General features: G+C 45.9%; 1 protein-coding gene across 1 annotated transcript; it reads right to left on the bottom strand.

Moving 5' to 3' along the window:
* Positions 1–46: 46 nt before the first annotated feature.
* On the bottom strand, positions 47–27306 carry kif20ba (kinesin family member 20Ba; the record flags this gene model as incomplete). Its single annotated transcript, XM_084461403.1, is given in 32 exon segments — positions 47–127; positions 3686–3825; positions 5241–5385; positions 5604–5678; positions 11508–11720; positions 12067–12171; positions 13556–13684; positions 13993–14169; positions 14574–14729; positions 14938–15068; positions 15795–15920; positions 17052–17223; positions 17353–17491; positions 18257–19566; positions 20214–20396; positions 20604–20714; positions 20941–21002; positions 21145–21370; positions 21603–21726; positions 22027–22166; positions 22392–22637; positions 22740–22902; positions 23422–23568; positions 23741–23809; positions 24331–24442; positions 24644–24886; positions 24889–24900; positions 25326–25550; positions 26156–26294; positions 26546–26665; positions 26761–26850; positions 27181–27306. Coding segments are annotated over 32 exon segments (5637 nt in total).
* Between the last annotated feature and the right edge of the window lie 633 nt (positions 27307–27939).

Genomic DNA, 27939 nt, shown 5'->3' with positions numbered 1-27939 from the left:
AGGAGTGGAGGGAGGAGCAGATGGAGGTGGAGGAGAGGAGGAGGCCTTATTTGCCCATCTTGCTGCGGAGTCTTCTCTTCATGATCAGGTGGTCACTCTCCTTCTCCTCTGGGTCTCTGCTGATGATCTGCGACGGTCAAAACAGCGTCCGTGAGACGAGAATAACGCTACACACTGAGATCAGGAACACATGGCTTTGACATGACACCAGCGCCGTCCTTCAGAATGAAGCCTACCATGGTCGAGCCAACTTACTGTCCTAATTTGGAGAGTAACACTTAATTTATACTCAGTCGACGTGTCGTACGACAAATGTCTGTCAACATTTTTAACCGACATTTAGCATTTATTAGTCCAGTGGCTTAACAAAATGTTGGGGACGCGCCGGACAAAAGCACCAAATCTTTCCCACATGTTCTCTATCACCATAACTTTACATTTTTGATAGGAGCCACGTCATCAAGATGGCGGCCATCTTGGATTTCAAAGATGGTGACCATGTAAAATCTATAAATGCAAATATCTCCGGTTCCAACCCACCTAGAAGGTCAATCTTGGTGTCAAAATATAAATTTTCTGGGTCAGGGAATGCATTAAAGCTAATTAGAATGTCACCAGATGATTATTTGTGCTAAAATCAAAGAAATGTGTTCATTCTAGCAATTAATTTACATAATTTTCAACTCGGTTAGCGGTCAGACACAAGGATAACATGCATTAATTGGATTGAAATTCATCAACAAATAATCAAATTATCTCACATTTACAGCTGCAAAGCTCTGTGCAATTCCACTGTGCCTTCTTGCAACTGCACCTTGCACCACACCCACTCAAGCTTTTGCAGCTGAACTTCACCAGTTAGCTGCAGGCTTTTGAAGCCATGGGGAGAGTACTCCACACAGGAAGCCAGACCTGGTTCTCTCCATCCAAGGTCCATCCCCATCCTTCTTGACTGGGTGTCGGCTGATGGACCAGGTCAGACGTCGCCCAGATCCCAGACTGGTAGGCAACTCGCTTCACGTGCTGCACCAGTGAGTCTTGCGTTGGTGGAATGTGTTCCATTGTTTTGTTCTTCTGGCAGAACAACTCTCGCCATGCTTCATCAACACATTCCAAATCACTTGTCTCATCATAAAGGATGACGGTGTAGCGCTGCAGAAGTTGGAAGTGTTGGGCATCTATGGTCACAGGAGTGTATGGATTTGCTGCCATGTAGTTGAAGGCCTGGGTAACCTCAGGGTAGGACTTCCAAGCCACCCACTTTTTCCCCTTCCCACAGAATGCTGAGGTTGTGTCACAGCCTGTGTAACAGTGGAAGATGGGAAGCGCTGTAGACTTGTCTTTGCCCAGAGCATGGCAGATGGTATTTATATGAAGATACACATATAGCTCTTGCCAGTGCCAAAAGTGACCCAGATGTCTGCAGCTGGATATTTGTTGAGCAGGGCATAGAACTTGCCGATAAGTATAACAACAACATCCGTATCCGTATGGACAAGTCTGCGGTTAACACAGTCCGCACTGTGGAATTAGTGGGCAGAGATCAGTACAACAAGTACCAACAGACTGTGATCAGGGACCGCACACACTCCATTCATGAGCACATCAAAAATAACTCACTGCCTCTCTTCAGATGCCCAACTCCCAAGACCAAGCAGGCAGGGCAGATTGCAATGTTAAAAGATTGTGTGCTTCTCTTCTCCCGATTATATATAGCCACGTAACACCGAGAGGGCGACATGAGCACCTTCTTTAAGCATGAAAACCATCCATACCCTCCCTCTCTATCTGACAGAGGGAAACTACAGCTGGGAAATAAGTCAGATCTGCTAAATGTCCTGACAGACGACACAACCAGAACCTCCATGTACTTTTGATGTCAAAGTACTCGACGGAGCTGCTGTGGTTCACTTCCTGTCAAATACCAACCTAATCACTTTTGATGAGTATGCCAATTGTGATGAGCACCTGCGCCGTTTCATCAGTGAAGAAAGGGCGAATCCTCCTGATGTTGAATGAATCAATGAGTGTGTGACGGATGATGACGGAAAACGACAGTTGGTCATCCAGGGTCACACCCAGATTCCTCGCAGTGTGAGTCGGGGTCACCACTGTCTTCAATGGTGATGGCCAGGTCCCAGTGCGGGTAGCCCTTCTCCGGGAGGAACAGCAGCTCAGTCTTGTCCTTGCTCAGCTTGAGGTGATGTGTCGTCATCCACTCCGAGATGTCAGCCAAGCACCGAGCTATGCGTGTCTACACTTGTGCATCAGAAGGGGGAAATAACAGGACCAGTTGGGTGTCATCGGCATAGCAGTGATAGGAGAAGCCATGCGAGCGAATGACAGAGCCCAGAGGGAAAACAGGAGAGGACCCAGGCGGGCGGGGAGGGCGAGGTGACGGCAGAGGAAAGGTCAGTAGCGGGGAGTGAGCGGAGATGGCTACGGGTGGTAACCATGTGGGTAGGAGGAGGATGTGGGTAAGAGGAGACAAGTGATTTGGAATGTGTTGATGAAGCACGGCGAGAGTTCTGCCAGAAGAACAAAACAATGGAACACATCCAAGATCCAATCCAGGAACCAGAGAAGCGTTCAGATTTAATTTAATGAACATACTGGTGCAGTAAAAGCAAAGTGCAGGAGTTATACAAAGAGGGTGGAACCGTGACTCCCATACCGCAGACGGTCATCTGTGAAAGGTATCGGCTCTGTTTGACTCGTTTTTTTTCCACCTCAGCCCAACATGATTTACAAAAAGAGGGGACAAAAATGGGAATCTCTCCAGCTTGAGTTGAGCTTGTGTTTAATACCGATGTAGATGCAACAACAAACAGCTCCCTTATGCTGTGTTCACACCAGGCGCAATTTTTTTTGTTGAAAATTATGTTAATTCATTGCTAGAATGAACACATTTCTTTGATTTTGGCAAAAATAAGCGTGACATTCTGATTAACATTACTGATTGAAAATTATGTAAATTCATTTCTAGAATGAACACATTTCTTTGATTTTGGCAAAAATAAGCGGGACATTCTAATTAGCTAACTTTGCATGAATGTCCCGTTTTTGATGCGCTCCGGAGTGACGACAGCAGCGCAGCTAACGTGTAGTCGAAGGTAAACTCCTCCAGAGTCCCTGTCTATTGTGTTAGTGCCATTTGTTTAATTGTGTAAACCCGCTTTCACTATATGAATAATCTCCATTTCCATCCATGTAATTTAGATGATGACGTTCAGAGTCAGGCTGGTGGTAGTCGGTCTGAAAAAATACTGATTTGTTTATGTCAGTTTTATTTTTAGTTCAAGGTGAATACACCTAAAAGACAGCACTGTAATTGTCATGTTCAAAGTAGTACATATAGAGGAAAATTAATGTTAATAAACCTGTTTGTACTCTTTTTTGCCCAATGAAAATCGATAAGAGAATCGATAAGGAATCGAATCGATAAGCAGAATCGAAAATGGAATCGGAATCGCTAAAATCTTATCAATTTCCATCCCTAGCGACATTAGAAAGTTCGGTAGGTGCAAGACGCCCCTGTCCGACACAAAAAAAGTGTAGACAGTGACATCATTTCTGTCTGTCGACACTTTCAAAAGTGTCGTACGACAAAGTATAAATTGGCCTTAATAGTTGTTACTACCTGTGTATCAGTTGGGGGGTGGGGGGGGGATTGGGAGCTACGCACCGGGTGGGAGGGGAAATCCATGGGGGAGGAGATCTCTGGACGGTACAGCTTCCTCTTGGACTTCTTAGGTTTGCCACTCGGGGACGACCCCCGCTCTGTATCAGGAGACCGCCCGCTCACGAGGCCCATGATCTTTTTAGCTGGGAGCGGGGAGAGAGAGAGGGATGACAGAGAGATGGAGCGAGAGAAGAATGATGGGAGAGAGGAGGGAGGTGTGGAACAGCGGGTGAGAGAAAAAGGGAAAAGAGAGTAGAGAGAGGGGGGGGGGTGAAGGAGGAGAGACAGGAAAGGAGAGGGGAAGGCGTTTAGAAACCTCAGCACAGCAGTCGGCCACGCCCCGCTCCCCCCCCCCGGGGCCGCTGAGCCAGAACAGGCCGACAGCCCCCAGAGACCGTCTCTGGAATGGAGCCTGATCTCATAATGGACATGACTGAGCTCATTCAACAATGGGCTTCAGGCCCGGCTGCAGTTAAGCCATTGTGTACACTATGCATAGTCGGTATATAGTACCTGTTTTGTCATGGAGAACAATAGATTTATCCAGATCATTTCGCTGCGTGGAGGTAGAGTTAGATTTGAAGACATAATATGGTGCAATTACAGCTAATCGCTAGGGTTATAAATTAAGGCAGGTAAACGGGATGGTTGGGGGTAAGAGTTAGTTTCACAAGCTACAGATGCATTGATGAAATGGCTCAGTCAGCCTTAGGACTGTGCAATATATAATCGTACAGCAATACATCGCAATATTTTTCCGCGAATGGATACTGTACTGATTTTCTGCGGTTCTGTATCGATTAGGGCTGTCTCCATTTACTGGTCAATGGGCTGATGGTCGACCGAGATTTGTGTAGTCGATTGGTCGAAAAACAATAAAGTCGAATTAAAAAAATCTCCACACAGCATGAGACGATTGGCGCCACAGTTCAGTGCACTTGTCAGTAGAATAGAGTTTCTGGATGCTCTGTCCTTCAGTCAACATAGCTAGGCCTATGTTCTTGAAATCAGTCATTAGTCTATTGTTAATCAAATGTATCATTCACTTAAGAAAGTTATAAAACATGAGACAAGCGCAGTGTGCATACTGTATACTGTAGTTGTATTTATTAAAACAAAGTGTGTTATATAGTAAGGGAAAAAAAAGATATACACCTTTTTTTTCTTTCTTTTTTTTCGATACATATATTATTTTTTAGCACAAGGAAAATACAGTAGGAGAAAGGGAATAGATATACATCTATAAAATGTATATCCATTCAACAATTATATTATATATTTAAAAATCTGTTATATTTTCAGCTGTATTTTTTAATTTTCAGTAAATTATCACAGCGATTCGCAACATATCGCAATATATTGTATCATATTGCAATGTGTTAGTGATACAACCGTATCTTGACCCATGTATCGTGATACATATCGTATCGTGAGATCCTTGTCCCAGCCCTTTTGTTCACCGAGGGGGAATTATCTGTACCCACTATGTGTTCTAGTGTACACAGTGTATTCTATAATATGCTACGTATACTTGCTAGTCCATACTATGAATACTAACCCTTGCTGCCAAAGAGGTTGGGGGAGCTCTGGAAGAAGTCTCCTAACTTCTGCAGCGTCCCCTCTTTCCTGCTACGGAGACTAGCCTGGGAGTTCTGGGGCCTCATGGAGCTCTGGTCCCCAGCGCCCTCAGCAGGAGACCTCCACTACACACACACACACACACACAAACACATGCGCGCACACACACACACGCACGCACACACACGCACACGCACGCACGCACACGCACGCACACACACGCACACACACGCACACACACACACACGCAGGGGAAACAGTATTAGTGTGTATAGGGTCAGTCATCCAATCTGCACTCTTCCAGTATAGTATTAGTGTGTGTGTGTGTGTGTGTATGTCATACCTCTTCCTTATGTGGGGCCAGTTTGGGGGTTAGCTTGGTTCTGGTGTTCCGTCGGTTCTCAGACGCCACCTCATCCTGCCAGACACACACATCCGTGCACAAACACACACGCACCACGAACGCAATTAGACAAAAAGATAAATAATTAATGTGATTAGACAATCAAATTAGGCTTTGTCAAATGACCATGAAAGGCGAGTATGAGAACGAATTAATGGATCAAGAAACTTTATGAACTAAACTTTATTTGAAACATTATGATGTCAGACTCATGCCAGAGCTCAGAGTTCAGCGCTGGAGATGCAGTCAGACTGTGTAACTTGGCAGGTCAACTCATGTGAACCTCTTCAATAGTTCATCAGCCATCACTATAATTCACAAAGACTTAACATCAAAGTCTGCCGACTAATGTATACACATTAGGCCCTCACGCAGTGATCTGAGGTGATGGGAACAGGAGCCCTGGTTGAAGAAGGGCGTGCTAATTACGCAGCCTTATGTAAGCCCTGCCCATAATAAAAGCATATTTTAGGCTATCAGAAGAAGCATCTGTTATGCCCCACAGGACATGTGTGTTGAAGCTACTGTACCAGAGAGGCAGAGGCGGGCTCATCATGACTCACATCCCTTCAGTCTCCCAGACACACACGCTGACGACATGCCAGAGACCAAAACAACCTCCACATACCACCGTCAAGAGAAAGAGACTGGGTTCTTACACCTTTTCCTAAGCGAAATTCAAGCACTTTTCAAGCATTTTCCAGGTGCAGTTTCAAGTTTTTCCAGCACCTAATGCTGGAATAATAATAATAAAATATTTATTCAAAATGATAATTTCTAGGGATGCACCGATGCATCGGCCGATGTTGGCCTTGTTGACTGCTATAGGCCCATCGGCAAATGAAATGACATTCACAGATGGTAGTGGCCGATGTTATGTCGCAACAATTACAGCTTTTTTTGTTGCAAAACGTAGCCTACCCAGCTGCAGATGCGGAGAAGATCTGTGACTTAACACCACAAACACACATGTAGTTTGCTTTCAAGTTAAAGTGAAATAAAAATTGGCGTTTTGGAACCAAACACTTCATTTCTTTGTTTCCCTGGCACAAAAAGGGGAATAAAAATAAAATAAACATCGGCATCGGCCGGATTGTTATTTTAAACATCGGCATCGGCCCAGAATTTTGCAATCGGTGCATCCCTAATAATTTCACTTCTTTATCACATTGAATCAGATGCTATAGTGCTATAAACAAAAGACTGAGCATTCTATATAGTCTGGCTGAGCCATCTAAAGCAATCACTTCAAACAACCTTCAGACAAAACTTCAATTTCAATAAAGACTTGCATATTATACATTAACATGACATAATTAACATTCAGTACTAGTACTAATGTATCACCTCCCTCACGAAAATCAACCATCTTTAGCCTGTGAATTCGCCAGGTCTGACGTTACAGTATGTGGTGATGCATAGCCTAGCCTAGCATAGCCTAGTCATCCATTACTTTCCATGCATTTCAAAACACTAAAACTACGACAGTGACTAAGACAGCTTGTATTTGTCTTCATCAAGCCAGAGGTCATTAAAACTGCAACCTCCTGCCCTGTTGTAGGCCTAGTCTGTCTGTCCAACTCGCCGTCATCAGGCACCACATAAAAAAACACTACGGATCACAAGTCAAGTCAAGCCAAATCACGTACGATACTCGAGAGGACTCGTCTTCATTTTGTGTGAAAGCAATTAGGACGAAAAAAGTCTCTCTCTGACATTCTAAAACACAAATTCTGTCAGATGGCAATTCATTATGAAAGCAGCCTAGTACTTGCAGTTTCAAGGAGTTTCCAGTACTTTATACAAAATTCAAGTACTTTTCAAACCTTGAAAACGCCACATTGAAATTCAAGCATTTTCAAGGATTTCCAGCACCCGTGGGCACCATTGGCATGATTATGAGTGATCGGACGTGGGTATGATTATGAGTGATTGGACATGGGCATGATTATGAGTGATTGGACATGGGCATGATTATGAGTGATTGGATATGGGCATGATTAGGAGTGATTAGACATGAGCATGATTAGGAGTGATCGGACGTACCTGACAATGGATGGATGAATGTGATGAATGTGTGATATAATACATGTAAAATATGTCAAATATATAGTACCTGAGTTGTGTGTTCATGCGCTGTTCTCTTTTTAGTCTTAGTGAGCTTGCTGCCTTTCTTCTTTAGAGAGAAAGAGGTTTGTTAGACAATGAGAAATGGCCTTTTAGAATTAAGAACATCATTATGTGATGACTCAGCCAAATGCCAGACAGCAACAGCTGACTCATTTGCAGCAACACACATCAATGGACAAATGAAAGATGCAGCTCCATCACAAAACTACTGAGGTAGTTCTACAAGAACTGGGCTTAAGTGCACACACACCTCCCACACACACACCTCCCACACACACGCCTTATGCCACCAACGCCTTGTCTGTGTTTGCTGAGAGAAATGGTTTTATAAATGAAGCCATTTAACTGTCCAGAGTCTGGATTTACGTATCACATCTTCGGCATTTAATACCAGTCCCGGTCATTGGGGGGTGGGGGGCTGTTAATACCTATAATAATAATTATAATAATAATAATAATAAATCATAATAAATAATAATAATAATAATAAGAGATAGGGTTTTAAAAGCACCTTTCTCAAACTCTGTACAGAACATAACATAGTAAAAGAGCAGAGTGAAAAGATAAAAAATAAAAATGGACTAGAAATTACCCACTTACACAGTATATAAAACATTTATGGCTAACAAAGACCACTGTTAAAGATAACATCAGTAGCCAGGTAGACACTGTGTGAAGTCTAATAATCAAGATTCCCCCGGCTGGTTTGTCTTAAAATGTGCCTTTGACCCCATCTCAGCTGGTGAGTGGAGAAGGGAAGAGGCGGGGCTCTGATCCCAGCCATGTGAGGGACCAGGACCAGGCTGTTCATTGGTCAGGTTGTTGCCTGTTCCCTAAAACAATTTAAACAAGTGATCAAAGTTGTGTGCGCTACCAGAGGGGGGCTGGGTTACAAATAGGCTGGTGAACGTCTGAGCTCCCTTGACACCTACCTCACCTATGAGTCTCTCTCTCTGTAAGCATGGGCTACCACTGCTATGCTATGTTTGTAAGCGTATGTGTGAGTGTGCACTTGTGCCTGTATGGGTGTGTTTTTGTTGTGTGTGCGCGCGTGCATGTGAATGTACATAATGTATGCGTGTTGGGATTGGTGTGTGTGTACCCCCCCCCCCCCCGTGTTGGTAAGTACAGACTGTGCTTCAGAGGGTTTTTCGGGTTTTTCGGGATCTTATCAGGACCTTTCTCAAACACTGGGCTGTCAGCTCTCTCTTCCTCCCTCCTTTCACACTCGCTTTCTCTACTTCTCACCCTCTTATCACTCTCTACCCCCCGCCTCTCACCCTCTCCTTCTCCTCCTCTCCTCCATCACACTCGAAATAAACAGGATTGCCAGCATAAATGCTCCTCTTCTTCTTCATAAATTCTCCTCACTAAGACTAAGAAAGTGGAGCATATCACACCAGTTCTAAGGTCTTTACACTGGCTTCCTGTCTGTCAAAGAATTGACTTTAAAATACTGCTGTTGGTTTACAAAGCACTGAATGGTTTAGGGCCAAAATATATTTCTGATCTGCTCATACACTATGAACCATCCAGACCCCTCAGGTCGTCTGGCACAGGTCTGCTTTCTGTCCCCAGAGTTAAAACAAAACATGGAGAAGCAGCGTTCAGTTTTTATGCCCCACATATCTGGAACAAACTTCCAGAAAACTGCAGGTCTGCTGCAACTCTTGGTTCTTTTAAAACAAGCCTGAAGACTTTTCTTTTTGCCACTGCTTTCTAAGAGGAGTTATGTTTATCTGTATACTGCACTGTAACTTTTATTCCTGTATTCTATTTGTCCTGCTTTTTGTTTTAAATGTCTATAATGTCTTGCTTTTTGTTTTAATGCTTTTAATTTGTCCTGCTTTTTTGTTTTAAATGTCTATAATGTCTTGCTTTTTGTTTTAATGCTTTTAATGTCTCATGTAAAGCCCCTTGAATTGCCCTGTGGCTGAAATGTGCTATATAAAAGAACTTGCCTTGCCTTGCCTTCTAGCCCCAATGATAAGTAGCACAGTCTCAGACAGCTACATGTACCACACTACAGCACTGATGCTTTCACTGACACATTCAGTATACTGTACTTATACTAGTACGACAGCTGATGTTCAGGATATAACTTTTGATGTTAATTTGCTGCATTTTTACTTTGAGGCTAATTGGCACCAATTAGGGCTTGCTGAGACACTGTTGGCCTGAGAGCGTGGTCATTTTTTGAGATCTTAAAACCTTTTAATCTTAATACCTTTTTAACATTGCTTTTACGATGTAGATTTACTTGTTTTAATATCTTGTGTTCTTAATTTGTGTTCTGTTCTTATAGTTTTTATTCTATTTTACACTATATTTTAATTTTTGTCTCTTTTAAATCTGTTCTCACTGTGTTGATATGATTTATGTTTTGTTTTATGTTTTTTTTTCTTCTTTTATGTAAAGCACTATGTGCTACATTGATTTGTATGAATGGTGCTATATAAATAAAATGACATTGACATTGTTGGCAGTCATGCACTTTTCGTGACAACCTCTGTGGTTAAACTAGGATTCTGCGCTTGACTGGACATGCTCAAGCAGTGCTTCCCAGATGATGCCTTATCCAAAATGGACACTTCAGCCCAAGACCCCAAGGTATGAACGGTAAAATGGTAAATGGACTGCACTTCTATAGCGCTTTCATACAAAGCGCTTTACAATGAATCAAGGTACAATCAAGGTGCTAGCCTGCTCATTGGCAATTAAGGGTTTATGGACAGGAGGAGCCGGGATTCGAACCACGGACCCTACGATCACTGGACGACCCTCTCTACCTCCTGAATAATGGATGAATAATGAAAAGCCAGCCATCTGGGGAATCAAAAATGAAAGTGTCCGGTCCCGGTCCGGTCATTAGCTGCAGGCTATCATGCTCTACCCTCCACAGGGCTGTACATTGTGACATATATGTCGCATGTGCTATGAAAAAATCTATCTTTTATCTCGGGGTGGGGGGGGGCGGCAAGAGGAGCAGAAAAAAAAACTCTGCGAAGTAAACCGTGCCCCCCCTCAACGAATCGCACGTCAATCAGAATTGCCTGTCAGCACACCCCAGAATACAGGAAACTAGGTCTCTGAAACTTTTTGGGGGAGGACGCCCAGACCCCCGCTTTGGTATAGAAATCCTCCTTATTTTGATCTTCAGCTTGGCACCACCACACCAAGAGATCAATTCCACAGGAAACACTGGTTCCTTGTTCAGATCATAGAGAAAAACCCAAACAAACGAGCAAAGATGTTGAAATTATGAATGAAAAAGAAGATAACCCAAATCATGAAGACACCGCAAAATCATAAGCCGGGAAAACCTAAAGATGCTTGTCTGAAAACATTTGTTATTATTTCATATTGTATACGTACAGTAACATCCCTTTCCGGGTGGTTTTAAGTGATGGACTGCATAACTTGTGTTCAGTAGAGGTGATAATGGACATTTTATACCTGTGCTACAACTTTCTGGCTCTGTGCTACAGAACTATCAACCCCTGTAGCATCAGTGCTATGTGCTAAAAAAAGTTCATGTACAGCCCTGCTACAGGCGTTCCTCTCTTGGGAGGCAGACGCCAGTAAAGAACACTGCGGACTACACAGAGAGGAACACTGAGAAGATGGCCGACAACCTCTGTCGCTGCCCTGTGCAATGGGGGTTGAGCGAGTGAGCGTGCCCGATAGAAAACGGCGGTTGGCGAGCGCGGCTACCTTGTCGACCTCGGCGCTCTTCCTCTTGCGCGCCGAGCGCGTGTTCAGCTTGACGGTGACGGTGTCCTCCTGGCCCTGGCGCCTGAGGGCCATGCGGTTGGGATGCAGCGGGCTGAAGGAGATCTCCAGCTCCGGCTTGGGGAAGCGGCTGGTCCTCCCGTTCTCCGTGGAGATCTGGGACGAGTCCAGCACCGTCGGGTAGCCGGCCGACCCCTGCGCGACACACGGGGGCAGTCAGTTTGATTTCGCGCGATTCGGTCAGGAGCTATAGCCAGTCTGTAGTGGCCGCTATTTTACAGGGAGCCCTAGGAATATCGCCCCTTAGGAGAGGATGACCATTGTCAAAAGGAGGTGGTTGAAGTAGGCCTATGTGATACTGTTAACTTAAGTATGTGTTAAGTTGATCTTAACACATACTTAACACAACGTAAGTATGTGTTAAGTGTTAAATATGCGCTGTATTCTAATCCGGTCCGATTATAAGGCTAGGGCTATGATTGAGGGGGATTAGCAGGATGTAGCCGGTCGTGTATGACGGAGAGCAGGGTTGGACTCCCACCTGACTGCTGACGGAGCCTCTGGCGTCCGTCCCTCCAGGTACATGTCGAGTGGTTTGGCTGTGGGGTTTCCTACCCACACTCGCAGGGACATCCTCGGCTTCAGTCTGTGAGAGGAGCAAGTGATACAGCAACATCACTTATTGTTCAGATATATCTACTTATCAGTGTTCAGTTCTATCTACTTATCAGTGTTCAGGTCTATCTACTTATCAGTGTTCAGGTCTATCTACTTATCAGTGTTCAGGTCCATCTACTTATCAGTGTTCAGGTCTATCTACTTATCAGTGTTCAGGTCTATCTACTTATCAGTGTTCAGGTCTATCTACTTATCAGTGTTCAGGTCTATCTACTTATCAGTGTTCAGGTCTATCTACTTATCAGTGTTCAGGTCTATCTACTTATCAGTGTTCAGGTCTATCTACTTATCAGTGTTCAGGTCTAGCTACTTATCAGTGTTCAGATCAGGTCTATCTACTTATCAGTGTTCAGGTCTATCTACTTATCAGTGTTCAGGTCTATCTACTTATCAGTGTTCAGGTCTAGCTACTTATCAGTGTTCAGATCAGGTCTATCTACTTATCAGTGTTCAGGTCTATCTACTTATCAGTGTTCAGGTCTAGCTACTTATCAGTGTTCAGATCTATCTACTTATCAGTGTTCAGGTCTATCTACTTATCAGTGTTCAGGTCTATCTACTTATCAGTGTTCAGGTCTATCTACTTAACAGTGTAAGGTCTATCTACTTATCAGTGTTCAGGTCTATCTACTTATCAGTGTTCAGATCTATCTACTTATCAGTGTTCAGGTCTATCTACTTATCTACTTATCAGTGTTCAGGTCCATCTACTTATCAGTGTTCAGATCTATCTACTTATCAGTGTTCAGGTCTATCTAATTATCAGTGTTCAGGTCTATCTACTTATCAGTGTTCAGGTCTATCTACTTATCAGTGTTCAGGTCTATCTACTTATCAGTGTTAAAGTCTATCTACTTATCAGTGTTCAGGTCTATCTACTTATCAGTGTTCAGGTCTATCTACTTATCAGTGTTCAGGTCTGTCTACTTATCAGTGTTCAGGTCTATCTACTTATCAGTGTTCAGATCTATCTACTTATCAGTGTTCAGATGGATGGTGAGGCAGTAATTCAGGAAAATGCAAATGCTAATCATTTCAGTATCATTTCAGTAATCCATTTCTGTGTGTTTCTTACTGTCTGTGTTACTTATTATTTTCATTAAATACTGTAAAAAATGTGGGCTATGTTAGAATAAGCAAAATTGCTGATCTTTTATTATTTTTGTTGATTTAATCATACCACAGGATCCATTAACACACCCAGGTGAAAATATACACTCCACCCAGCATGGAGGCAATAAATGTGGAGCTAGGACCCTAGCATCTAGGACCATGTCCAGTCTATGACGTTCTGGGCTATTTCCATGGCCAGAACTTCCCGGACCATAAAGCAGCCAGGTCTCCTCTCGTACCTGTGTGGCCGTCTCTCTGCGCTGGGTATGGGCCGGGTCTGTGGCCTCCAGCCTCTCCTTCAGACGACCGACCTCCGTGTCTCTCTCTGACAGAGCGGCCTGCAGCTCCTCCACACGCACGCCCGCGTTCTGGACAGGACAGTATCAGTCATGTTGCTCAGTGAATTTAATTGATTTGAACTGATTTGTAAGCACTTGCATATGTAAGCGCCGCTGATCAGAGCTCAGTGGTTGTGCTAAGGGAATGTTGCCAAAACGCATCATATCAGAGATTTTTAATGATTCTATTTTGAATATGCCAATTTAACAAACGATATACTGGCTGAGTGCCTTAGTTTCTGCTCCGTTTTGATGTTGATAAGTGAAGTTGAAGATCAACATCTCTCTCTCTCTCTCTCTCTCTCTCTCTCAACAGAGATGAACTCTCTTACACTGACCTCTGGTGGTTGAGAGGGGGCGCTGCACCGGAGAGAGGAGATGAGCTTGTCCTTGTCAGCGTTGCTGCAGAGGAGCTTCTGCAGCTGGACCTCCAGCGCTGATACCAGGGTGTCTCTCTCCTTCCTCCACCGCTCCATGTCCTGCTCCTTCGCACTCAGCTGGGCTGACAGAGTTTCCTGCAACACATGAACACGCACACAGATGCATAGACACAAACAGACACACACACACACACACACACACACACACACATCAACACTAAGCCTGCCTGGAGTGCCAGACAGGCAGGGTTTGGGACGCTGAAAAAGTCTGCACACTGGAGCATGTAAATGATGGACAGTTCCCATTAGTTTATGCCATCTTCATCAGAAGGGTTTGGGACTGTTCCATCGCTCAATCACATCCAATTATACCATAGCAATTAGCTTGCCCATCCATAGAGCATACAGGTTGAGAATCATTTGACAGAGTACCATCATCTCTCAGGCAATTTCCCTCTAGTTCTGATGGCTTCAGGTCAAACAGGAGCTGACAGTTGTGTTCTGATGGATGTCCACTAGGGGGAGCCAGCTGTGCTTACCACGTGGCTCTGCTGCTTGGCATGTCTCTCTCTGTCTTCAGAAAACTTCTTCATCTCCTGGTTCCTCTTGTCCTCTGCCGCCTTGGCCTGGCGAATCAGAAACATCTTCTCCTCCAGCCACTTCTTCCTGTCGGCCTGGTGCTTCTCCGTGCTCAGCTAGTACACACACACGCATACGCGCGCACACACACGCACACGCACACACACACGCACACACACACACACACACACACACACACACACACACACACACACACACACACACACACACACACACACACACAGGTCAGTTCTAACTGTAATGGCTCATGCAATCATCAATGCAAAGAGGGAGACATAAAATAAAACTTTGGAAAGCATCTACCTTCAAACTCTCTTGAGCCTGAGCTGATTCCAGTTTGGCTAGTTTAAAGTCATCTGATTGGCTTTCTCTCGGGGAGGGCGTGACTTTCCCCGCCTCCTGGTACACTGACACGCCCCCCAGTTTCTCCACCTCTGAAAAGAAGCAGGAACAAAGAGAAGACAGTCAAACATACAGAAAAACTGCATCCATACAAATCAGAATCTATTTATTGCCAGGTGGTTTGCAACATACTAGGAATTTGCATAACACTGATGGAGACAACATTAGACAGGGTGCAAGGACAAGATGGGACAGTGCAAAGACAGGACAGTGCAAATGAGCAGTGCAAAATACAAAATGGAGTAAGTGCACAGAGTGTAATGTGTGTGCAATGTTTATACTGTATACGGTGTGTGTCGCGTGATGTGTGTGTGCAGTGTGAGCTATGTACAGTACAGTCAGCGGTCATGTGCAAGTATTGCAGAGGGACAGAGTCAGGTCCAGCCTGTATGAACTACATCTCCTAAACACTACGAATCCCACCGTCAGTGAGGGCCTGTATCTGGCCCAGCCTGTATGAACTACATCTCCTAAACACTACGAATCCCACCGTCAGTGAGGGCCTGTATCTGGCCCAGCCTGTATGAACTACACCTTCTAAACACTACAAATCCCACCGTCAGTGAGGGCCTGTATCTGGCCCAGCCTGTATGAACTACACCTTCTAAACACTACAAATCCCACCGTCAGTGAGGGCCTGTATCTGGTCCAGCCTGAATGAACTAAATCTCCTAAACACTACGAATCCCACCGTCAGTGAGGGCCTGTATCTGGTCCAGCCTGTATGAACTACATCTCCTAAACACTACGAATCCCACCGTCAGTGAGGGCCTGTATCTGGTCCAGTCGTTCCATCAGGACCTGATCCAGCTGTTCCTGGGTTTCCTCCTGCTCCGTCATGGCCAGACGCATGTCCTCAATCACGCGCTCCCTCGCCTGCAGGTCTGACACAAACACACACACAAACACACTCGTATCTGTACACACGCATGTTCTCCGTCGCGCATTCCAACACCTGCGTGTCTGCGCGGGGGAAAACGCACACCCACGTCCGTATCGAAGTGTTTACAGACGTGTCCTTGATCACGTTACACCCTCTCGTGCCTGCAGAGGTGAAACCTATGAAACGCGTACTGTCGGGATTTGCTGTATATCTAGACGTAAACACTCATCTGCTTGATTACACATCCCCTCGCCTGCATGTAACACTGCATCATTTTAAAGCTCAACTCACAGACTTTTTAATGACTGGTTTTGGGAGTGTGCTTTACTACATAATGTTTATTGGTCATTGTACACTCTGTAGTAATGGTGCATGTGTATGATGCTAATCTAAATTGACCTTCCTTCCACAGCATCCCCTTTACCCCTTTACCCCCCTGCTTTCTCCCTTCTTCTGCCCGTGTTCTCTGTCTTCTGCCCAACTGTGTTCTATATTGGGCTGTCTTTGTTTTAGTTTCGTGTTTTTTGGGGGGGGGGGTTTTATGCTGCCATTTTGGTCAGGTTTTGCTCAAAAAACAGTTCTTTGATCTCAAGCTTCTTTTCCTGGTTAAATAAAGGTTAAATAAAAAAATAAAAAAAATATCTAGAGGAACAACAGTCAAATATGTACCGTCAACAGCCGTCGCTGACCTGAGCTGCAGATCTCTTGACCACAGTGTGTAGCCCATGTACTGCACACATGGCATAAAGAGTTACACCGTGTCCTAACTGCTTGCGCCGCGAGCAACAGAACGCGACATCGCAGCTTGCTGTCCTAACTGAAACCGTTAAATGTCCTGTTCTGTTACGTCATTTGTCTATATTCCCAACTGAAGACAGTTAAAGAACGAACGCCTGTCAACGCGAGCGACAGGAGGAAAATAGGAACAGGGCGAGCGTCAACAGGGCAGTTAAAACGTTGCGCCGCTTCGCGCTGCGTCGCTCGTGTCCAGTTAGGACATAACAATAGAAAACAAAGCAATGGAACGCATTTTGTCGCTGACGCTCGCGTCACGTGTAGTTAGGACACGGTGTTAGAGAGAAGAGCATTCTAAAACCCGTTGAGAGAGAGCCACAGTCTGCACTAGGCTAACCTTTGCAGGCCTGCTGGTAGAGCTGGAGGCTGTCGTCGGGCTTGCTGTCCGCCCTGAGCTGCTGGACCGTCCTGTCTCTGCTGGCCAGCTCGGTCTGCAGCTGCTTTTTAGCCTTCTCCATGTCCTGCAGCTTCTGGCGCAGAGATCTCTCCACGTCACGCATGGAGGAGATCTGGGGAACGAGAGAGAGACCAGCAACACGTTAAGAGTGTATTTAGGTCAGACAGAATGAGTTCTGAAGATCATTATAAGACTGGATGGGAATATTTGCTGTGGGAAAAGGAAAGATTTTCCCTTTTACCTCCTTCTGGACTTGCTGTATCTGTTTTTTAGAGTCGGCCAGTTTCTCCTTCAGGTCAGAAGCATCGTCCTCCTTCCTCTGCAGGTCCAGACTGATGCTCTTGACCGTGTCCGAGTTCTGCTTGGCCGCCTCCGTCAGTCTAAGGAGGAGATCGAACGCGTGGATGAGAAGAGGACTGTAGCGTTTGGCGAGTTGGGTTCTGGACCCGCGACCCCCGGCTCTGCAGCCAGGCGCACTACCCCCTGCTCCAAATAGGACCGTGCAATAAAATCAATACAGTAATAATAATTTTGTTGTTGTTTGTTTTTTAGCCCAAGGATATTATACTGAACAAGATGGAATAGATATAGAATAGAGACCAAATGAGGGATAGAATTCAGTCATCAATACATTATTAATGTTTGAAACAGATTTAAAATGTCCTTACATTTCCTCCGCCGTTTTAAACATTTCAGTAAATTATGTAGATGTATCACAATATCTATCGTATCACAATGTATCGTGATACAATCGTATGGTGACCCACGTATCGTGATACGTATCATAGGGTGAGGTCCTTGCCAATAAAATAGTGATGCGATGATCAATTTGTAGGCTGAAATGTTAGCATTAGCATACCATTAGCATACCATTTGGTTCTAAGTTCTAAATCCCAAAGGGAAAAATGAATTAGATTATCTAAAAATGCAGAAGGTAAGGTATGTATTTAAAAGAGACTCCCAGACTGCAGTACGTTTTGTTATAAAAGTTAAAACACTTAATTGAAGATGGGTTTTGTGAATCAGCTTCAAATAGGGATATCCCAAGTTGCATATGCCATCTCTCAGCTATTCAAAGCAGCACTTGCAAACATAATCTGAGTTGATCGACACATTATGGATTGTTGGCAGAGGCCAGGTCTTACCTGGAGATCTCCTTGGCTTTCTTCTCCAGCTCAGCGTCCTTCTGGGCGATAGCCTCCTCGGCCACAGCCAGCAGCTCCCTCCGCCTCTCCACCTCCCTCCTCCTGGCCTCCTGCACCGCCGCAGTCTCCGCCTCCTCCTTGACCTCCTGCGCCTCCCTCAGTCTCCTCTGCAGCCCTGACACCTGTGCCTCCTTCTCCGCAAGCCTCCTCTCCATCTCCTCCTCCTTCTCAGCTAGTCTTTTCTCCATCTCAGTTTTCGCCAATGTTAGCGATGCTAGCTGGTCGCTATCAGACTGGGTCAGGGCTGCTGCTGCCTCCCTCTCTGTGTCCTGGGCGCGCTGCTTCTCTTCCAGGTCAGTGACCTTTGACTTCAAGGATGTGACATCAGCCTCCAGGTCAGAGTTCAATCTCCTCAGCCTGTCCTCTTCAGACCTGCTATGGTAGCTCCTTTGCTTGGCTTCCTCCAAGGCAGCCAAGGCCTCCTCCTTCCCTTGTTTGGCTTCCTGCAGGGCAGCTAAGGCCTCCTCCTTCCCCTGCTTGGCTTCTTGCAGGGCAGCTAAGGCCTCCTCCTTCCCTTGTTTGGCTTCCTCCAGGGCAGCTAAGGCCTCCTCCTTCCCTTGTTTGGCTTCCTCCAGGGCAGCTAAGGCCTCCTCCTTCCCCTGCTTGGCTTCCTCCTGGGCAGCTAAGGTCTCCTCCTTTCCCTGCTTGGCTTCGTCATGGGCAGCTAAGACCTCCTCCTTTCCTTGTGTGGCTTCCTTTAAGGCAGCTAAGGCCTCCTCCTTCCCCTGCTTGGCTTCCTGCAGGGCAGCTAAGGCCTCCTCCTTCCCCTGCTTGGCTTCCTCCTGGGCAGCTAAGGCCTCCTCCTTCCCCTGCTTGGCTTCCTCCAGGGCAGCTAAGGCCTCCTCCTTCCCCTGCTTGGCTTCCTCCTGGGCAGCTAAGGCCTCCTCCTTCCCCTGCTTGGCTTCCTCCAGGGCAGCTAAGGCCTCCTCCTTCCCCTGCTTGGCTTCCTCCTGGGCAGCTAAGACCTCCTCCTTTCCCTGTGTGGCTTCCTTTAAGGCAGCTAAGGCCTCCTCCTTCCCTTGTGTGGCTTCCTGCAGGGCAGCTAAGGCCTCCTCCTTCCCCCGCTTGACTTCCTGCAGGGCAGCTAAGGCCTCCTCCTTCCCTCGTTTGGCTTCCTGCAGGGAAGCTAAGGCCTCCTCCTTCCCGCGCTTGGCTTCCTCCTGGACAGCTAAGGCTTCCTCCAGGGCAGCTAAGGCCTCCTCCTTACCCTGCTTGGCTTCCTCCAGGGCAGCTAAGGCCTCCTCCTTCTCCTGCATGTCCTCCCCCAGCTCCCTGGTCATCTCCTGTGTGTGCGAGGACTTCTCCAGCTCAGCCTGCAGTCTGTCTTCCACCTCCTCTTGCTCTTCAAGAGCCCCTACCAGAGAGAGTATTGAGAAAGAGTAAGTTTGATATTAGTGTGTTGTGTTATTTCAGGTGAGTGTGTATGACATCAAAATGACAGGCTTATTATTTTTATTTCATTTGTCTTTCATTAGAATGTGCGTGTATGTGAGCTAGTTCAACAAGGATATCTGACCCATGAATGCACTGCAGTCATCTGCCCTACTGCAAAAGGCATCACATTCCTTGTCTTTATCATAATGCATGGATTTTACTTTTATTGATGCGTTGTATCAATAATGTACCAATTCAAAATTACCACACATATTTATGGGAAACATCTAAGCTCAGCACAAAACAAAACTTTTTTCCTTTATTCATACAATACAAGTACTCAAACACATGCAATAAAACGATTCAAATCACACAGACTCGTTGAGAGAGAGTGTGTGTGTGTGTGTGTGTGTGTGCGCGTGTGTGTGTGTGTGGCTGGACAGCAGCTTCACTTCTTCTGGGCAGACAGTCTCTTTCTGGCACGGAGGACCATGCGCCCCCGTTCCCAGCACCGGGCGGCCACCTTCCCAGCACCGGGCGCCCTCCCCATACCTTTCTTGGAAGGGGGCTGTCCCTCCGGCTCTGCCTGGCCCTCCACGTGGCGTTTGCGGCTGTCGGTGGAAGAGCTGGGAGCGCCTCCTCTGGAACAGGTGCAGCTGCTCCTCAGACAAAGGACCTCCTTCCTGAGGGAGTCCAGGATCCTCTTCTGTCATTGTGAGAAAAAACGAAACTGAGTTTCGCAACAACAACGTTCATACCCGATATGCAATTCTCCACTTTGGTATTATACATCCCTACACATCAGTGGATTGATGCAAGCATACGCAGGTCATATTTCCATCATATTTCACTCTAAGGGCAGAGCGGTAGATGGTGAGGGGTGCATGGCTCCTCGTAAGATTTCTGTTCTTACGTCCTTGGTGGCAGCTTCAAACCGCAGGTCCAAGTTGGTCTCGAGCCTGAAGATCATCTCGTCCTTCTCGTGGCAAACCTTCATCGACTCTGAGAACTTCAGCTCCAGATTCTATCGAGGAACAGCAGAGACATTGATAGTGGGGAGAGGGAGGTGGTTCTTCTCTGTAGCGATATTAAGTGTGGGACACAAACAAACTTTTTTTTTTTCTTTTTTTTTTAAAACTACTTGGGGTCAGGAAACAAGGAAAAATAGGCCTACTCCGCACTCCGCTCAATGTCTCATGAATGGAAAATTCATTACAAGACGAGTACAAAAACTACATAGTCATATACACCTTTTTTTCCTCTTCTAGTTGCTGGTTTGACTGCTGTGCTTGACTGTGGTGATTTTCCAGTTCTGGAAGACAATGGGAAACAAGAGAACACATTGTAAACATTGTTCAACCTATTTCAGCCCTGGGCCTTATTGTGGGTGTACAGAAACTGCTTTTCTGATAGTGATCAGTTGTTGGATGGTTGGTTGGTTGGTTGGTTCTCACCAGTGGTTTTTCCAGAGAGCATCTCCTGGGCTTGTTTTAGCTGCTCAGCCAGCTCTGCCACCCTCCTCTCCAGGCTAGCCACGGTCTCATCCCTACCACCGCCCTGGGGGTCCTCCTTCCTGCTGGCTAGGGTCACCAGGCAGGTGCGGACGGCCCTGGAGTCGTGCTTGATGCCCGCCAGGTCACTGCTCATGGAGTCGAAGATGCTGTCCAGGGACTTGTCCTCCTACAGGGAACAGACGGAGATACAGGATCTCTGGACATGAACGTGGAGCTAGGAGAGGAACACTCTCCTAGATACTTCTTGGTCTGGTCTACGGAGTTCCACATCCGAATGTATGCGGTATCCGTAGAAGTTGAGTACCGAATACCAAGAATAACTAATTCATGCAGAGGAGTGTTTCTCAGTGTGTCTAGAGGTGACATTCAAACGTGAGTGTTTGTGAAGTGTGTATTACTGTGGGGGTCTCTGCTCCGTCAGTCTCCTCTTGACTGCGGTTCTTGGAGATCAGGGTCTGCAGGATCTCCAGTCTCCTCTCCGATCTCTCCTCTATGATGTCCTTCTCTCTCGCCAGACGCTCACTGACGAGAAACACAGACACAAGGTTATGGCTGGAGGCGCAAAAACATCAACAGACAAGATTACAGACTACCAAAACATGAAGATAAAATAAAAATAATGAAAAATATATATAAATAAAATGTAAATTTAAAATTAAAATATATGGTTTTTTTTCTTCCCGCCCCCCCCCCCCACTCCAAAATAAAAAATATTAAAAAAATATATAAATACAATTTTAAAAAAATACAATTAAAATATATGTTTTTTTTTCTTCCCCCCCCCCCCCCCCCAAAAAAGAGACGTAATTTGAATGAACTCACTCCCAGTCCGACTGCATCTTTGAGATGAGCTCTTCAAACTCTCTGGAGACTTCTTCTCGTATGCGCCCCTCCTGAGCCAGACTCTCCGTCCTCTCCTGCCGCAGCTGCTTCTGGAGCTCCTCCACCAGCGCCACCTGTCTCTGAGGTGAAAGAGGGGGGTGGAAGGACGAGTGAATTCACATAAATTGGACAGACCCATGTTTTCAGACCCGGGTCGACCGAACGGCAGTGAATGCCGTCTAAATGTCTTTGATCATTTAGAGTTAGAAGATTCTGACAATCAAAGCACATCGTATGTAAATATATACACCATAAGCCAGTTTGAGGGTAGAATATATACCGACCGTGTACAATTCTTTACCGACGAGAATCTCCTCATCTTCATGGTCACTGTCCTGAATGGTCTCCTCCATCACGCTCTCCTCATCTCCATCATCATCATCATCATCATCCTCGCTCTCCTGTACATCCTCCAGGCTGGTTTCCCAGCCGACCAGAGAGCTTCTCCTGCTGCGACCCCAGAGCTGGTCGGCGTTGTTGATGATGAACGACACCTCCCGCGCCGTCTTCTTCGGCGCGATGGGGAGGGTTTTCGTGGTCATGACCACGACCTGAGAAGAAAGCAAGGGGAGGGGTTTCAGTACGGCACATGTTGGTTCAGGAGGGCGGTATTTAATCTCCGTTGCGCCTCTCGTAGACACGCGGGCGCGTACCTTCTGCGCAACGGCGGAGAACTTGAGCACGTTGAGCGTCTCGTCGTACACGGAGGCGCACTGGTTGATGTTGACGATCATGCAGGCCTTGCCCCGGCCACAGAAGAAGCCCTGCAGGTAGTGGGTCAGCTTGCTCTCTCTGAAGGGCACGTGCTGCAGCAGCCTGGGAGGAGGAGGGGGGGGGGGTCAGAGAGGTCATATGTAGGGCTGGGTATCGATTCGAATTTCAAGAATCAATTCGATTCCGATTCACAAGGTTCGGTTTGTGTTACTAAAACCTTTTTATTTTTTTGCTGTAACCTTAATTACATGACTGCCAAGTTAGGCAACACATCAACAGGCCCACTACGGCTGGGTATCGATACTGATTTCCAAAAATGAATGAAAGAATGAATCATTGAATGAATTAATGAACTATTCATTCCTTCATTCATTAAATATATTATCGATTTTGGGATTCATGAATTGATGATTAATCAATTTTTTTTAATCCAGCCCTAGTCATATCCCTCACATAACACTCTCTGTGAGAGGCACATAGGCACTCCCTCCCTGCCCAAGTTCCACATCTGAGGTGAGCCCTCCTGCACTCCGCCATTTCGATTCAAAATGGAATGAGACCAAATCTTTTCCCATTAACTTCCCCATACATTATACATTTCATTTTCTATAAATGTCTCACTTGGACATCTGGTTGTGTCGTAGGGCGTTAATGCATTTCCCTAGGATGAGCAGAGACGTGTTGATGTTGCCGGCCTCCTTCAAACGCACTCCTCTGTTCTGAGTTTTGGCACATCTCTCTGAGCCAGCCAGGTCACACAGAGACAGCCTGGAGAGAGGGAGAGAGAGAGGGGAGGGGAGGGGAGGGAGGGAGGGAGAGAGGGGGGAGAAAGAGAGAGACTCCTCTTTAAATCACATCACTTTTATTCTTAATAAGCTCAAATTACGACACTTTTTCACACCGTACTGTACGTGAACGAGGAAACAAGCCAGGCGCTTACTCGCTGACGGAGACACGCGGGACCCTGGCCTCTTCAATCCGCAGGATCCGGATGGAGAATATGCTGTGACTTAACGACAGAGGAAAAGTGACACATTACACGACCATTGCGGTAAACCAACTCTCTGGAATCTGGTGGATTCACGTAGCCTGGCTTCACCATCCTGATCATGTGAGCTCCCATTCGGTTGAGTTCCACCCGGTGGATATTTTCTGGGGCAATAACAACCGTTTATCTATTATGGGGCGGGTTTGATTTAACGACTACCCATTTGATACGATGATACGAGGACAAGCCACGTTTTGTTGCTCTGATTGGTTATAGGTCTATCCATTTGGGTCCAGAGGCATTTTGGTATGCGACCGTTGATAACGCCCCTTGAAAAAATGTAAATAAACTCCACAGCTTCAGTCCACACCCTTCGCTTTTTGCGAATTGGGTCTGGCTAGGATTCATAACCAAGAGTAAGAGAAACACTTGATGAAATACCAGCACAGAAGACTGGACACTACAGTCAGCATAATGCCCAAATTACAGAATGATGAATTTAGAGAAGCAATATGAGAAGTGAGACTAAATCTAGGTCTCACCTCCTGCTGGAGAGGTGGTTGAGCTTGGTGCTGGAGAAGCTCTGGTTCTTCTTGCCCAGTTTCATCACTTTGTAGGCCTCCTCTGCACTGTCCACCTGCACCCACCGCAGATCTACACACACACACAGACACACCTTCAAAAATGCTGACAAACTGATATGAAAAGACAAAATATTCATTTCCAGAGTAACAAAATCGAATAGGGCAATATTTACATCAGAAATGTATCGGTTTGCAATCAAGCTGAGCAACATACGGTACTTATACACACATGCCCTGGGAGCAGCTCAACCTCAGCCTGGAAGGGGGTTACCTTTGACAAAGGAGTTTCCCTTGACGTCCTGGGACAGCCTGAGCATGGTCCTCCTAGGGGCCCCAGGGGGAATAGGCTCCAGCAGGTCATGGATGTTTTCGTTGTAGATCTCGCAGAACGACACCCAGACTGAGAACTTGGTGTGCGTATCCACATCCAGAGTGAAGCTGTCCTCGCTCACCAACCCCGTAGTGTCCAGCAGGGTGGAGCCTGTCAGAACAGAGCGTTTTAAAGGCACAGTCTATTCTTACGGCGCCCTACCTACCGCCTCACAATCATGGCAGCTGTAAGAATAGACGCACCTGCTATACTTACGGCGCCGATTCATGTTTTGGGAAATTCTGCTTTCAGCTAACCAACCCTAACCCCATCCCTATCCATAACCCAAATTATAAGGTATTTATGGCTAAAATGCTTGAAATCGTTACTTCCGGACGCCGTAAATATAGTAACTGCCATTTTGAAAACTAAACCAGTGTGTAGAAAGTGATATGTAGGACATTTAGAAGTGTCAAACAGTGCAGTGCGATGTCATGTGAGTTACAGCTTTAGTAAAAAGAACTTGCCTTCCAGGGTTGTCTTGCTGGTTGAGTTGGCCATGCTCTTCTGGTTGTCATTCTAGAGAAATTAGATCAAGGAGAGGAAAGTCATTAGGAATGGAACCCAAGACTCTTTCATCCACTGCTGACTGAGCCACCAAGCCCCTCCCTCCATCCACCGACCTCCTTGAGGAGCCTGAAGAGGTTCTTCTTGCTGATGGCCTCTTCGCCCTGCTGTTCCCTGGTGAGTCTGATGACCTCTCGGCAGCGATGGGGCTTGATACTCATCTCTGTGTAGATGCGTCCCTCGATGCTGTTGAAGATGACACTGAGAGACCTGGGCAGCAGCCCCGCATCGGTTTCTGAACCTGGCGACGTCCGGGAGGGAGGGGGATTTGGGGAGGTAGGCCATTTATCAAAATTAGTATCTTTTACCATGATTGTGATACATGGACGTTTACCTACTTGACTTGCACTGATTTTGATTAGTGCTTCAGCTTAACCTCACCTAATTTAAGTGATCAGTACAGGTGATTTCGTGAGACACAAGGGGAATTACTTTCTGAATTGACAGAACTAAAACAGAAAACAAACAGAGCAGAATAGACTGATGGGGTTGGTTCTAAACTCTGGTGTGTGTGACTGCACACAAATCCCTGCGACTTTGTTGTGGGTGATAATTCAGAGCAAGGACTTGTAATTGGGCAGTTTACACCTACGACTACACCTGCTGAGCACCACAGAAACTAACTAACAGGTATCGTGACCATTTTCAGGTTCTCAAAAGGCTTTCTGTCTGTTTGAGAAGCTTGAGTTTCACATACTGGGATTGAAACTGTGGGCTCAATGATCCATGTAGCTAGTTAAGATTCATTCATACAAACAAGGGTGTGTTATGCCATGTAATAAAATATCAAATAACACTCAGGCCAGTGACAATGCAAATGATAGGGAGACTGTCAAGAGTTCCAACCTAAGAACGTGAAGGTCTTGCCGGCATTGGTGACTCCGTAGGTAAAGACCAGAGAGTTTCCCCCCTCCAGGACCCCTCTGACCAGGTGTTTGACCGTGCCGTCAAACATCTCCCTCTGGCTTGTCTCTGGACCGTACACCTGAGGGACAACAAAGCAGGACAAATGTCTTAGCCTTCATGGAGGTGACGGATTCATTTTCACTCACAGGGAAGGAGGCAGATCAACACACCCCAAAGGCATAGATGGACCCAATCAGACTGCAACACGTGGAAAGTAAATCTCTTCATTCCATTTTAAACAATTATTTTCTTTTATCTTTTTAGCGAGCATACTGGGTCAAACTCTACACATTCACATCTACAACTGTTGGTTTAGCAGTTGCCACTGACCTGTGAGAACTGGAAGCGTTGTGCAGTCTGAGGGACTGACTTGTCACTTTGTCTGGCTGATAAGGAAGTCCTGGGAGCCTTGAGTAGCACCGTGTCTGGCGGCTCAATGGCAACACAGTCCTAGAAAACACAGACAGACAGAACGGACCCGAGTTTTAAGGCGTGTGCAATGGTGTTCCTATTCTTGGTGTAGCTGTGTGATCACTAAATATTACCTGGGAGTCATCACTTCCTGTCTCAGAGGAGGTGAAGGGTCGGATGCGGAGGTACACCTGTAGGTGCTCCCTCTCCTCCAGGGTAGAATCCTGCAGGGAAAGTTCATGGCCATCATTTAAAACAATCAGAGGAACACAGTCTATCTTATTCAAGTATTGACAAAACAACCAGCACATACCACAAAGCAATTGCTTGCTACAGTAACGTTAGCTAAGTTAGACATTCAGGTTTCAGAGAAATGCAATTTGGCTAGACCTCCAAATAGCTCCCATGCCTTGCAAACACAAAACATTTAAATCGAGGTAGCCTAAATTGGCTACGAAGATATGGCAGCAGCAAATGTTAGGTAGCTCAGTTAACAGGTTTAATTAGTTTAAATAAAGGTTTGAATGAACCTTAGCTAACGTCAGGTCGCATACCCCAGAGTTTGCCCGGTTGAGTCGTACGGAGTTGAACTCTGAGAAGAGGTCTTTCTTCACGTCCTCAACGTCCGCCGCCTCCTCTCTGTCCAGGCTATTCACTTTGATGTTGAAGCATGATTCCATCATCCTATGTGAAATCAAAACGTTAACTTCTTCTAGATTGTGCTAGTTTATCTCAGAGAATATCTAGCTAGCTAGCTTGCTAATGATTAGCTAGCTAACTTGTTACTGGCTCGCTAGCCAGCTGTCATTCGCCAGCTAACGCAATACATTCTCAGGAAAAGCTCTTTTGGAGAACATTAATATCTTGTCTTGTGTCATTATAAAAAAATTACTGTTTCTATTGTTTTTGCGAAAAACTTACGTGGCAGGTGTTGAAAGCGTTCAACATCGAAATGGTCAAATCAAAACTGTGGCGGTTTTGAACTCAACCAATCGCAAGAGCTCATGAAGCGCGTCACGTGTCTGGTGCAGTTTGTACAACAACTAGCCTCGCCTGGTTTCTATTTGCTTCGTTTCCGGTCTGGAGTTCGCTGGTATCCTGTCACACAAATGTGGAATCGAGCAGGCTAGTCAAAGAGTATGGCATTCCATACTCTTTGGCCTAGTCTTACCAATCGCTACGAATTAGAATAAAACATGGACATACCAAACGAAGCAGCCTACGTTCTTGGCGCATCGCATTGTAGGTTTATGGTTAAGCCTGTTTTTGGTCAGTATCCGCATAGACAGGAAACCACCACCGCAAAGCAAATA

The sequence above is a fragment of the Borostomias antarcticus genome (genome assembly GCF_949987555.1).
Source record: "Borostomias antarcticus genome assembly, chromosome: 2".
NCBI lineage: Eukaryota > Metazoa > Chordata > Actinopteri > Stomiiformes > Stomiidae > Borostomias > Borostomias antarcticus.
The sequence above is the reverse complement of the archived record's forward strand: the minus strand, read 5'-3'. Positions and strand labels throughout refer to the sequence as shown.